The sequence below is a fragment of the Lepidochelys kempii genome, chromosome 6 (genome assembly GCF_965140265.1).
Source record: "Lepidochelys kempii isolate rLepKem1 chromosome 6, rLepKem1.hap2, whole genome shotgun sequence".
Taxonomy (NCBI): Eukaryota; Metazoa; Chordata; order Testudines; family Cheloniidae; genus Lepidochelys; species Lepidochelys kempii.
The window spans coordinates 128,376,928-128,391,108 of record NC_133261.1 but is presented as its reverse complement, the minus strand read 5'-3'; the positions used below and the strand labels follow the sequence as shown (position 1 = coordinate 128,391,108).

The 14,181-nt window shown below is 45.4% G+C and overlaps 1 protein-coding gene across 5 annotated transcripts in view; it reads right to left on the bottom strand.

The window, feature by feature from the left end:
* SOS2 (SOS Ras/Rho guanine nucleotide exchange factor 2) overlaps positions 1-14,181 on the bottom strand; it is a 111,347-nt gene that overhangs the window by 28,559 nt on the left and 68,607 nt on the right. For all 5 annotated transcript variants that reach the window (XM_073350211.1, XM_073350213.1, XM_073350214.1 and 2 more), the window contains 2 exons: positions 5,693-5,774; positions 3,487-3,609 (listed from right to left, as the gene is read on the bottom strand). In XM_073350211.1, the coding sequence (XP_073206312.1) occupies positions 3,487-3,609; positions 5,693-5,774 (205 nt within the window). The remainder of the gene's footprint in view (positions 1-3,486; positions 3,610-5,692; positions 5,775-14,181) is intronic.

The window sequence follows — 14,181 nt, the reverse complement described above, 5'->3', positions numbered from 1 at the left end:
AGAACTATCCACAATGACTCCAAGACCTTTTTCTTGAGCAGTAACAGCTAATTTAGACCCCATCATTTTATATGTATAGTTGGGATTATGTTTTCCAATGTGCATCACTTTGCATTTATAAACATTGAATTTCAGCTGCCATTTTGTTGTCCAGTCACCCAGTTTTGTGACATCCTTTTGTAGCTCTTCGCAGTCTGCCTGGGACTTAACTATTTTGAGTAGTTTTGTATCATCTGCAAATTTTGCCACCTCACTGTTTACCCCCTTTTCCAGATCATTTATGAATATGCTGAATTAGACCGGATCCAGTACAGACCACTGGGGGACACCTCTATTTACCTCTCTCCATTCTGAAAACTGACCATTTAGTCCTACCCCCTGTTTCCTATCTTTTAACCAGTTACCAATCCATGAGAGGACCTTCCCCCTTATCCCATGACTACCTACTTTGCTTAATAGCCTTTGGTGAGGGATCCTGTCAAAGGCTTTCTGAACATCTAAATACACTATATCCACTGGATCCCCCTTGTTCACATGCTTGCTGACCCCCCTCAAAGAATTGGTGAGGCATGATTGGTGAGGCATGATTTCCCTTTACAAAAACCATGTTGACTATTCCCCAACAAATTATGTTCATCTATGTGTCTGACAATTTTGTTCTTTACTATAGTTTCAATCAGTTTGCCCGGTACTGAAGTCAGGCTTACTGGCCTGTAACTGCCGGGGTCACCTCTGGAGCCCTTTTTAAAAATTGGTGTCACATTAGCTATCCTCCAGTCATTTGGTACAGAAGCTGATTTAAATGATAGGTTACAGACTACAGTTAGTAGTCCTGCATAACAAAAGAATAAAGTAAAATCCAACATTCTTATATCATTAGCAAATTTCTCAAGTGAAAAAGCTAGTTAACATTTACCATTTATAAAAAGGCATAGGTTTTCTAATGGTTTCTCTTTCCTATTTACATTTTTCATTTTAAAAGCTGATATATCAAAAGTCAGTGTTGTAAAAATAGTAATAGAAATTTTTTATACCCTTTTATTCACATGAAAGGAAAGGAACAGTACAAGATCCACTTTTTTCTCTTAAGATCAGGAAATACAAGTTTTCACCTGCCTTCTCTCTACTTTCTTAAACATTAAGCATCAAATTAACCTTTAGAACCAAAATACGATTACACTTGTCCTTTGAACTCTTAGGATGAGAAACTTTGCTTTTCTCGCCTCTCCTTCACACACACAAAAAAAAACAACCCCTGAGCTGATGGCTCAAACTATTTGATTTATTTGGGCCTACTGCTTTGTTATCTAGATGCATAACAAATTAAAACTGTCCATATCAACCCACACAAACAAATCTCTCTCCATACCACTCTATAAGACCATAACTTGTAGTGGCCCAGATTAAAGGTGCACTTCACACCATTCTCTGAAAGCCAATAAACTCAAGCGCTGCTAAGGGACCAGAAAAAGCAGGTGCCGTAGCTGAGGACCCTCCACCAAAATCAACTTACCTCCATTTAAGAGTTTCAGGTAGACTTTGTCAACAAAACACCTCAGCTGATTCCAGCAGTTATCAGTTTGCATACAGAAAACATGCACTCCCTAAAACTACCAAATTCAGCACCATAAAGGGATGGATGTATTAGAACTAAAACCTTGAACTACACCCAAAGCAGACCACACCTCACACACAGCATGGATGTAATCTCCTCATGCTGGTCCATTCCAATTAATAGGAAAGCCAGGCATTCCGTGCTACCTGAAGCTACCACTTCAAGTAAAGTCCCAAGCAGAAGAGTGAAATAGTTCAACCTGAAGGTGACAAAGACACTGATGACTTAGGAGAGTTCAATGTAATTTTTTTTTTAAATTAGTCCGCTAACTACAGATGGGGAAAAAAGTGACATTAACTGCTGAGTAGAGCAATTTGTTTGTTTATCAAAGAGGTTAAGGACAGCTTTACTACAGCTTAGGCAGTGTTGTTGTAGCCATACTGGTCCGAGATGTGAAGAAGAGCTCTGTGTAAGCTTGAAAGCTTCTCTCTTTCACAAAAATAAGTTGGTCCATAAAATATATTACCTCATCCAACTGGTTTCTCTTTTGAATCCCAGTAGACAATTCAGTTTCAAGCTATTAGAAGCCACAGACAATTCTAATTTCTCCCAAGAACAAAATTTTAACAATAAGCCACAAAAGAGTAAATGGTTGTTTTAAACTGCCCCTCCCCACAAAGCCTAAATGCTGTTTATGTGACAGTCTAGGGCCCTTGGATCACTTTCTGTTAAAACCACTCTTAAGGGTATTTCATATCCCCAATGTGGCTTGTACAAGAAGCAGACAAAAGTAGCCATTCAGGCAACTAAGTACTGCTGAAAGGTAAGGCACCAGAAATTCTTTCAATAAAAACTGGATTTCTATCTGAACAGATAGAAATCCGGGCTCATAAAGAAGGACGACAAACTAACTCCAAACAGTTCATCAAGCCATAAAAGAAAGCAATGAGTCACAAAAATGATTTTACAGAAGTCAGTAGCAAGAAACTGCTTATAAATTTCCCACACTATTTCATTTTCTATTACAAATGATTTATCAAAGTAGAAAAATAAATTGCATGAACTCTTGACAAACAAATGTAAAAAGGTTATTTTAATAGCAAACAAAGTTATGGATCCACACTCTAAAAGCACTATGCCTAATCAGGGTGTACATTGGTAAGCTGCTTACCACCAGACGGGCAAGATGAACAAGGCATTCACCAACCGGATAAATCTTAAATGCAGCTTTAGTTCTTTAAAGTGTTAACCTTAAAAGGCTGAATTAAGAGCCTTAAAGTAGCTCCCAATTCAATTTATTATTGTTAAATAGCCTGGCAGACTCCACAGCACTTGAGTGACTGGAAGTACTAATGGAGAAACAGCAACTTCTCTCTGAAGTATTACCGTAAACATTCCTACAGATTAGACTTCAGAGGGAAACCGATTCTTCTCAGGCCAGTTACGGTGATCAATAGTGCTGCAGAGAACTACGCAGCTATGAGAAGCTACCTGTGTACAAATACATCAGCTGGGCTGGAACAGGGAGTGAAAAAAACAATGGAACTGAAGAATGAAAGGAAAGAGGATTACCAGCTTAGGCGGCCTTTGTGGTTATAACCTATAAGAACAGTCATTCAATAGAAAAGGAGTAATTTTAATTGCACATACCTCACCTGCACCCACTTTAACACAATGAGCAACAGGCTTTCTGTAGGGCATTCAGTTTTCACGTGTGAGCAGCATGGAACAGACATAAGATTGTAACAACCAACAAAACCCTAAATGACTAAATCATAACGTGTCTTTGGATTATCATTGTCCATAGCCTCGCCACACTAACAACTTAACACTTGATAACACTCTTCACCGTAAATTGTGTCGTCAGAAACAGGATACACACACTGAACTAAAATTTGGATCTAATGCAGGAAATATAAAGGCACCCAAACCTGAGTTGTACTGGCTGGACATATTCCTTGCGAAATCTTTTCAGGTCTGCACTGATTGGCTGCTCTCCTTTCTCTATTGCCAACCTATCTGCTTCAGTAGGCTCAGGCTCTGGGATTTCAAACCTATGAACAAAAGCACAAAGCTGGTTATTGAACAAAACCTTTTTAAATAAAATCAACTAAGTAAAAACATAATTAAAATGGTTTAAGTAAGGTGAAAACTCCTGAGCAACGCATGAGTGGGTATATGCTGCTCTAATTCCAGTTTTGATTTACTTCAAGACTATCTTAAAAGCCACACCTTTGGTGCATTGATGAAAAGTTAAGGAATGCAGTAATGATCTTTTCAAAGCTTATAATTTCATTGCCCTTCATTTGTGTCCTGACACTAGCCAACAAATTAAAGATCTTTATCTTCAAGGTCCTACAAAATACAATCCACATCTACATCTCAATTCATCTCTTAGCCTCCCTCTCTCCACTATTCCCTTTTGGTCTTGTCAAGCTGTATCATTCATTTTAATTGGTCATTTCATTTCATCCATGAATCCCTCCTAAATTATTGTCACCCTACTGATTTCTCTGCACACTGTGTTACCTGAGCAGTTCCATACCCTGTGTTAGACTGCAAGCTCCTTTTGGTAGGGATCATATCCTCTATATAGCTTTAAAAGCCCAGTGTATGTTTATGGGGCTATACAGTTCATAACAGTAATTTTTATCATCGTTGTTTGGTAGCAGGGTAGCGCCCAGAAGCCTTGCTCAGGATGGGACCATTATCGTACTGCAAACACATTGGCCCATGATCCAAAAAAGCTTATATTAGAAATGCAAAAAGACAAAGGGAGGAGGAGGAGGAGAATACAAGCACATGCCTTGTTTTTTTACCATCTTTATTTTTAATTCTTGTGCCCCGGAAGACAGGCAATGTACTTCAAAAATAACCAAATGGATCAAACTTTCAAAAATGTAATCTCAGCACAAACAGGCATGAAATTTCAGTTTAAAACTGTGGCTGAAAATAAGTGTTAATAACGGCAGTGCTGTTTCAAGCACAAGCATTGTGCTGCCAGTACTATGATGATTTATTTGTATCCCCCCAGCACCGAGGAGCCCTCAGTCATGGACCAGGACCCATTGTGCTAGGTGTTGTACAAACACAGACCAAAAAGACAGTGCAGTTATATTATTGTAGTGAAACTATGTAGCATCTTTCATTTCAAAGGATCCCAATAAAGCTTCACAGACACAGCTTCACCACGGGGACAGAGGTAAGCAACCACAGCACAGCACACTGCATAACACTGAGGGTGGAGGAACTGTTGTACCAAGGAGGCACAGACCTGCGCTTGGGGCCCCATTTCTCAGAGTCACACAACAGAGGACAGTAGACATCCGCTTTCATTTTTTAGAAAATCATGCAAGTTTTTAGTCTACATGGCTGCAAGCAAAGAGAAGCTTGAAAAGGTGACCCAAGTATAATCTATGCTGTGATGTCTGCAAACAATTTAAAACAACAGCTTTGAAAGGTGTGACATCTACACAGATGTTAATGCCAAGATCCACTATCACCACTCTAGCAGAGGACTATGTATGGCAGATGGAAAAAATTGCAGCAGGCCCCACCCTCTCATGTGTATACCTTCCTTGTGCTGGATTAAGAATCGGGCTGCCCTATTACCATCCTGGCCTCTCCATGAAAAAAGGGACCCCTGCTGTTGCTCCTACGGGAAAGAAGAGAATGACAGGACAGGACCAGTGCTTCTGTTTGGCAGAAGAATGATGCCCCCTGCCTCTGGCACTCCAAGATGGGGGAGTTGTTGAGGTGAAGCCACGGTGGCCCCATGTCATGGCGCACCTAGAACCCTGGATGGTCTTAATCCAGCCCTGCACGTGCCTAATTTTAATAATGTGCTTTACGTATTTACAGGATCAGGGTCTAAAGCTTAGACATCAAAGACATGGTTTGAGCATTGGCCTGCAAATGCCAGGGTTGTGAGTTCAATCCTTGAGGGGACCATTTAGAGATCTGGGGCAAAAATTGTAGATTGGTCCTGCTTTGAGCAGGGGGGTTGGACTAGATGACCTCCTGAGGTCCCTTCCAACCCTGATACTCTATGATTGTACTGCAATCATCAGAAGAGAAGGAGCAAGTAATCTAAACTGAAACACCCCAGTGTCTTCAAAAGAAATGTTTGTTGTTTACCTTTCAATCAACAAGCTCAGCAATTCCTGTGGTTTACAAAAGGAGCGGTAGGTAGTAAGGAACGTGCGAACAAAATTAGGATCTGTGAAGGGAAAACAAGAAAATTAAAACAAGAAATTTCAACTTTCACTGATAAAAAATGGTTGAATTTTTTTTTTTTTAAATTGCAGCAAAAAAAGTTAGCCAGAGGCACTCAGCACAGAACATTCCTGCTTAACATTTCAACCAAATGCTTAAAGTTGGGCAAAATTATAAGCAACTGAAAATAGGGTCTTATATAATGGGAAGTATCATGCAGCCTTAACTATAGGCATTGCTACTTGTGCCACCTATATTACAAGATATAGCAACTTAAGTTATTTTTACTATTTCAGCTTAACCATAAAGGTTTGGGTTTTTTTTTAAACTTATTAGTTGTAATTTTTGTATGCATAAAGATCTTCTAATATGCCTACTATTTTGTGTAAGGCTGCAGCATTGTTTCATCATTCCAAATCATACAAGTCAGACACTTGCAGGATTGCTCCATACAGTATATTTTCTGAGCAGCAGCTTCTAAACTTTATTGCTTCATGTTTCACCTTCTTATCCCTGGTCTACACTAGGAGTTGAGGTCGAATTTAGCAGCGTTAAATCGATTTAACCCTGCACCCATCCACACGACGAAGCCCTTTTTTTCAACTGAAAGGGCTCTTAAAATCGATTTCCTTACTCCACCCCCGACAAGGGGATTAGCGCTGAAATCGGCCTTGCCGGGTCGAATTTGGGGTACTGTGGACGCAATTAGACGGTATTGGCCTCTGGGAACTATCCCAGAGTGCTTCATTGTGACCACTCTGGACAGCGCTCTCAACTCAGATGCACTGGCCAGGTAGACAGGAAAAGGCCCGCAAACTTTTGAATTTCAGTTTCCTGTTTGGTTTCAGAGTAACAGCCATGTTAGTCTGTCTTCGCAAAAAGAAAAGGAATACTTGTGGCACTTTAGAGACTAACCAATTTATTTGAGCATGAGCTTTCGTGAGCTACAGCTCACTTCATCGGATGCATACCGTGGAAACTGCAGAAGACATTATATACACACAGAGACCATGAAACAATACCTCCTCCCACCCCACTCTCCTGCTGGTAATAGCTTATCTAAAGTGATCATCAAGTTGGGCCATTTCCAGCACAAATCCAGGTTCTCTCACCCTCCGCCCCCCCACAAACAAACTCACTCTCCTGCTGGTAATAGCCCATCCAAAGTGACCACTCTCTTCACAATGTGTATGATAATCAAGGTGGGCCATTTCCTGCACAAATCCAGGTTCTCTCACTCCCTCACCCCCCTCCAAAAACCACACACACAAACTCACTCTCCTGCTGGTAATAGCTCATCCAAAGTGACCACTCTCCCTACAATGTGCATGGTAATCAAGGTGGGCCATTTCAGCACAAATCCAGGCTCTCTCACCCCCCCCCCCCGGGGAACACACACACACACAAACTCACTCTCCTGCTGGCAATAGCTCATCCAAACTGACCACTCTCCAAGTTTAAATTCAAGTTTAACCAGAACGTCGGGGGGGGGGGGGGGGGCGTAGGAAAAAACAAGGGGAATTAGGCTACCTTGCATAATGACTTAGCCACTCCCAGTCTCTATTTAAGCCCTGGCAAGCTGCAGGTGAGTGCAGAGCTCATCAGCAGAGGTGACCACAATGGAGTCCCAGAATCGCAAAAGAGCTCCAGCATGGACCGAACGGGAGGTACGGGATCTGATCGCTGTATGGGGAGAGGGATCCGTGCTATCAGAACTCCATTCCAGTTTTCAAAATGCCAAAACATTTGTCAAAATCTCCCAGGGCATGAAGGATAGAGGCCATAACAGGGACCCGAAGCAGTGCCGCGTGAAACTTAAGGAGCTGAGGCAAGCCTATCAGAAAACCAGAGAGGCGAACGGCCGCTCCAAGTTTGAGCCCAAAACATAGAATCATAGAATCTCAGGGTTGGAAGGGACCCCAGAAGGTCATCTAGTCCAACCCCCTGCTCAAAGCAGGACCAATTCCCAGTTAAATCATCCCAGCCAGGGCTTTGTCAAGCCTGACCTTAAAAACCTCTAAGGAAGGAGATTCTACCACCTCCCTAGGTAACGCATTCCAGTGTTTCACCACCCTCTTAGTGAAAAAGTTTTTCCTAATATCCAATCTAAACCTCCCCCACTGCAACTTGAGACCATTACTCCTCGTTCTGTCATCTGCTACCATTGAGAACAGTCTAGAGCCATCCTCTTTGGAACCCCCTTTCAGGTAGTTGAAAGTAGCTATCAAATCCCCCCTCATTCTTCTCTTCTGCAGGCTAAACAATCCCAGCTCCCTCAGCCTCTCCTCATAACTCATGTGTTCCAGTCCCCTAATCATTTTTGTTGCCCTTCGCTGGACTCTCTCCAATTTATCCACATCCTTCTTGAAGTGTGGGGCCCAAAACTGGACACAGTACTCCAGATGAGGCCTCACCAATGTCGAATAGAGGGGAACGATCACGACCCTCGATCTGCTCGCTATGCCCCTACTTATACATCCCAAAATGCCATTGGCCTTCTTGGCAACAAGGGCACACTGCTGACTCATATCCAGCTTCTCGTCCACTGTCACCCCTAGGTCCTTTTCTGCAGAACTGCTGCCTAGCCATTCGGTCCCTAGTCTGTAGCTGTGCATTGGGTTCTTCCGTCCTAAGTGCAGGACCCTGCACTTATCCTTATTGAACCTCATCAGATTCCTTTTGGCCCAATCTTCCAATTGGTCTAGGTCCTTCTGTATCCTATCCCTCCCCTCCAGCGTATCTACCTCTCCTCCCAGTTTAGTATCATCCGCAAATTTGCTGAGAGTGCAATCCACACCATCCTCCAGATCATTTATGAAGATATTGAATAAAACCGGCCCCAGGACCAACCCTTGGGGCACTCCACTTGATACCGGCTGCCAACTAGACATGGAGCCATTGATCACTACCCGTTGAGCCCGACAATTTAGCCAGCTTTCTACCCACCTTATGGTGCATTCATCCAGCCCATACTTCCTTAACTTGCTGACAAGAATACTATGGGAGACCGTGTCAAAAGCTTTGCTAAAGTCAAGAAACAATACATCCACTGCTTTCCCTTCATCCACAGAACCAGTAATCTCATCATAAAAGGCGATTAGATTAGTCAGGCATGACCTTCCCTTGGTGAATCCATGCTGGCTGTTCCTGATCACTTTCCTCTCATGCAAGTGCTTCAGGATTGATTCTTTGAGGACCTGCTCCATGATTTTTCCAGGGACTGAGGTGAGGCTGACTGGCCTGTAGTTCCCAGGATCTTCCTTCTTCCCTTTTTTAAAGATTGGCACTACATTAGCCTTTTTCCAGTCATCCGGGACTTCCCCGGTTCGCCACGAGTTTTCAAAGATAATGGCCAGTGGCTCTGCAATCACAGCCGCCAATTCCTTCAGCACTCTCGGATGCAACTCGTCCGGCCCCATGGACTTGTGCACGTCCAGCTTTTCTAAATAGTCCCTAACCGCCTCTATCTCCACAGAGGGCTGGCCATCTCTTCCGCATTTTGTGATGCCCAGCGCAGCAGTCTGGGAGCTGACCTTGTTAGTGAAAACAGAGGCAAAAAAAGCATTGAGTACATTAGCTTTTTCCACATCCTCTGTCACTAGGTTGCCTCCCTCATTCAGTAAGGGGCCCACACATTCCTTGGCTTTCTTCTTGTTGCCAACATACCTGAAGAAACCCTTCTTGTTACTCTTGACATCTCTGGCTAGCTGCAGCTCCAGGTGCGATTTGGCCCTCCTGATAACATTCCTACATGCCCGAGCAATATTTTTATACTCTTCCCTGGTCATATGTCCAACCTTCCACTTCTTGTAAGCTTCTTTTTTATGTTTAAGATCCGCTAGGATTTCACCATTAAGCCAAGTTGGTCGCCTGCCATATTTACTATTCTTTCGACTCATCGGGATGGTTTGTCCCTGTAACCTCAACAGGGATTCCTTGAAATACAGCCAGCTCTCCTGGACTCCTTTCCCCTTCAAGTTAGTCCCCCAGGGGATCCTGGCCATCCGTTCCCTGAGGGAGTCGAAGTCTGCTTTCCTGAAGTCCAGGGTCCGTATCCTGCTGCTTACCTTTGTTCCCTGCGTCAGGATCCTGAACTCAACCAACTCATGGTCACTGCCTCCCAGATTCCCATCCACTTTTGCTTCCCCCACTAATTCTACCCGGTTTGTGAGCAGCAGGTCAAGAAAAGCACCCCCCCTAGTTGGCTCCTCTAGCACTTGCGCCAGGAAATTGTCCCCTACGCTTTCCAAAAACTTCCTGGATTGTCTATGCACCGCTGTATTGCTCTCCCAGCAGATATCAGGAAAATTAAAGTCACCCATGAGAATCAGGGCATGCGATCTAGTAGCTTCCGTGAGCTGCCGGAAGAAAGCCTCATCCACCTCATCCCCCTGGTCCGGTGGTCTATAGCAGACTCCCACCACTACATCACTCTTGTTGCACACACTTCTAAACTTAATCCAGAGACACTCAGGTTTTTCTGCAGTTTCGTACCGGAGCTCTGAGCAGTCATACTGCTCCCTTACATACAGTGCTACTCCCCCACCTTTTCTGCCCTGCCTGTCCTTCCTGAACAGTTTATAACCATCCATGACAGTACTCCAGTCATATGAGTTATCCCACCAAGTCTCTGTTATTCCGATCATGTCATAGTTCCTTGACATCACCAGGACCTCCAGTTCTCCCTGCTTGTTTCCAAGGCTTTGTGCATTTGTATATAAGCACTTGAGATAACCTGTTGATCGCCCCTCATTGCCAGTATGAGGCAGGAGCCCTCCCCTCACAGACATTCCTGCCTGTGCTTCCTCCCGGTATCCCGCTTTCCCACTTACCTCAGGGCTTTGGTCTCCTTCCCCCGGTGAACCTAGTTTAAAGCCCTCCTCACTAGGTTAGCCAGCCTGCTGGCAAAGATGCTCTTCCCTCTCTTCGTAAGATGGAGCCCGTCTCTACCCAGCACTCCTCCTTCATGGAACACCATCCCATGGTCAAAGAAACCAAAGCCTTCTCTCCGACACCATCTGCGTAGCCATTCGTTGACTTCCACGATTCGACGCTCCCTACCTAGGCCTTTTCCTTCCACGGGGAGGATGGACGAGAACACCACTTGCGCCTCCAACTCCTTTATTCTTCTTCCTAGAGCCACATAGTCCGCAGTGATCCGCTCAAGGTCATTCTTGGCAGTATCATTGGTGCCCACGTGGAGAAGCAGGAAGGGGTAGCGATCCGAGGGCTTGATGAGTCTCGGCAGTCTCTCCGTCACATCACGAATCTTAGCCCCTGGCAAGCAGCAGACTTCTCGGTTTAAACATGCCGCTTCTATAATGAGCTACATGCCATTTTAGGGGGTTCAGCCACCACTACCCCAGCCATGTTGTTTGACTCCTTCAATGGAGATGGAGGCAACACGGAAGCAGCTTTTGGGGACGAGGAAGACGATGATGAGGAGGTTGTAGATAGCTCACAGCAGGCAAGCGGAGAAACCGGTTTCCCCGACAGCCAGGAACTGTTTCTCACCCCGGACCTGTAGATAGTACCCTCTGAACCCACCCAAGGCTGTCTCCCAAAGCCGCCAGGCGGAGAAGGGACCTCTGGTGAGTGTACCTTTTAAAACACTATGCATGGTTTAAAAGCAAGCATGTTTAATGATTAATTTGCCCTGGCATTCGCGGCTCTCCTGGATGTACTCCCAAAGCCTTTGCCCAAGGTTTCTGGGGAGGGCAGCCTAATTCTGTCCACCATGGTAGGACACTTTACCACTCCAGGCCAGTAGCACGTACGCGGGAATCATTGTAGAACAAAGCATTGCAGCGTATGTTTGCTGGTGTTCAAACAACATCCATTCTTTATCTCTCTGTGTTATCCTCAGGAGAGTGATATCATTCATGGTCACCTGGTTGAAATAGGGTGCTTTTCTTAAGGGGACATTCAGAGGTGCCCGTTCCTGCTGGGCTGTTTCCCTGTGGCTGAACAGAAATGTTCCCTGCTGTTAGCCACGGGGAGAGAGGAGGGGCTAGCCACGTGGTGGGGGGAGGCAAAATGCGACCTTGGAACGAAAGCACATGTGCTATGCATGTAATGTTAACAGCAAGGTTTACCATGAAAGAGTGTACCCATTGTTCTATAAAATGCGTCTTTTTAAATACCACTGTCCCTTTTTTTATCTCCACCAGCTGCATGTGTTTCAAGAATCACAGGATCTTCTCCTTCCCAGAGGCTAGCGAAGATTAGAAGGTGAAAAAAAACGCACTCGTGATGAAATGTTCTCTGAGCTCATGCTGTCCTCCCACACTGACAGAGCACAGACGAATGCGTGGAGGCAGACAATGTCAGAGTGCAGGAAAGCACAAAATGACCGGGAGGAGAGGCGGCGGGCTGAAGAGAGTAAGTGGCGGGCTGAAGAGAGGCTGAAGCTGAAATGTGGCAGCAGCGTGGTGAGAGGAGGCAGGATTCAATGCTGAGGCTGCTGGAGGATCAAACTAATATGCTCCAGCATATGGATGAGTTGCAGGAAAGGCAGCTGGAGCACAGACCGCCACTACAGCCCCTGTGTAACCAACTGCCCTCCTCCCCAAGTTCCATAGCCTCCAGCCACCCAGCCACTCCACCCCAGAGAATTGCCCAAGCAACAGAAGGCTGGCATTCAATAAGTTTTAAAGTGCTGTGTGGCCTTGTCCTTCCCTCCTCCACCACCCCACCCAGTGCGTCTCTCCTCCACCACCCCTCCCGGGCTACCTTGGCAGTTATCCCCCTATTTCTGTGATGAATAAATAAAGAATGCATAAATGTGAAGCAACAATAACTTTATTGCCTCTGCAAGTGGTGACTGAAGGGAGGAGGGGAGGGTGGTTAGCTTACAGGGAAGTAGAGTGAACCAAGGGGCGGGCGGTTTCATCAAGGAGAAACAAACAGAATTTTCACACCATAGCCTGGCCAATCATTAAACTGGTTTTCAAAGCTTCTCTGATGCGCACCACACCCTCCTGTGCTCTAACCGCCCTGGTGTCTGGCTGCGCGTAACCAGCGGCCAGGCGATTTGCCTCAACCTCCCACCCCGCCATAAACGTCTCCCCCTTACTCTCACAGATATTGTGGAGCACACAGCAAGCAGTAATAACAGTCGGAATATTGGTTTCGCTGAGGTCTAACCGAGTCAGTAAACTGCGCCAGCACGCTTTTAAACGTCCAAATGCACATTCTACCACCATTCTGCACTTGCTCAGCCTCTAGTTGAACAGCTCCTGACTACTGTCCAGGCTGCCTGTGTATGGCTTCATGAGCCATGGCATTAAGGGGTAGGCTGGGTCCCCAAGGATAACTACAGGCATTTCAACATCCCTGACTGTTATTTTTTGGTCTGGGAATAAAGTCCCTTCCTGCAGCTTTTGAAACAGACCAGAGTTCCTGAAGATGCGAGTGTCATGTACCTTTCACGGCCATCCCATTGATGTTGGTGAAACGTCCCCCGTGATCCACCAGTGCTTGCAGCACTATTGAAAAGTACCCCTTGTGGTTTATGTACTTGCCCGCTTGGTGCTCCGGTGCCAAGATAGGGATATGGGTTCCATCTATGGCCCCACCACAGTTAGGGAATCCCATTGCAGCAAAGCCATCCACTATGACCAGCACATTTCCCAGGGTCACTACCCTTGATATCAGCAGATCTTTGATTGCATTGGCTACTTGTATCACAGCAGCCCCCACAGGAGATTTGCCCACTCCAAATTGATTCCCGACTGACCGGTAGCTATCTGGCATTGCAAGCTTCCACAGGGCTATTGCCACTCGCTTCTCAACTGTGAGGGCTGCTCTCATCTTGGTATTCATGTGTCCCATGGCAGGGGAAAGCAAGTCACAAAGTTCCATGAAAGTGCCCTTATGCACGCGAAAGTTTTGCAGCCACTGGGAATCGTCCCAGACCTGCAACACTATGAGGTCCCACCAGTCTGTGCTTGTTTCCCAGTCCCAGAATTGGCATTCCACGGCATGAACCTGCCCCATTAGCACCACGATGCCCACATTGCCAGGGCCCGTGCTTTGAGAGAAGTCTGTGTCCATGTCCTCATCACACTCGTCACCGCACTGACGTCGCCTACTCACCTGGTTTCGCTTTGCCAGGTTCTGATGCTGCATATACTGCTGGATAATGTGCGTGGTGTTTAATGTGCTCCTAATTGCCAAAGTGATCTGAGCGGGCTCCATGCTTGCCGTGGTATGGCGTCTGCACAGAAAAAAGGCGCGGAACGATTGTCTGCCGTTGCTCTGACGGAGGGAGGGGCAACTGACGACATGGCTTACAGGGAATTAAAATCAACAAAGGGGGTGGCTTTACATCAAGGAGAAACAAAAACAACTGCCACACAGAATGGCCCCCTCAAGGACTGAACTCAAAATCCTGGGTTTAGCAGGCCCAT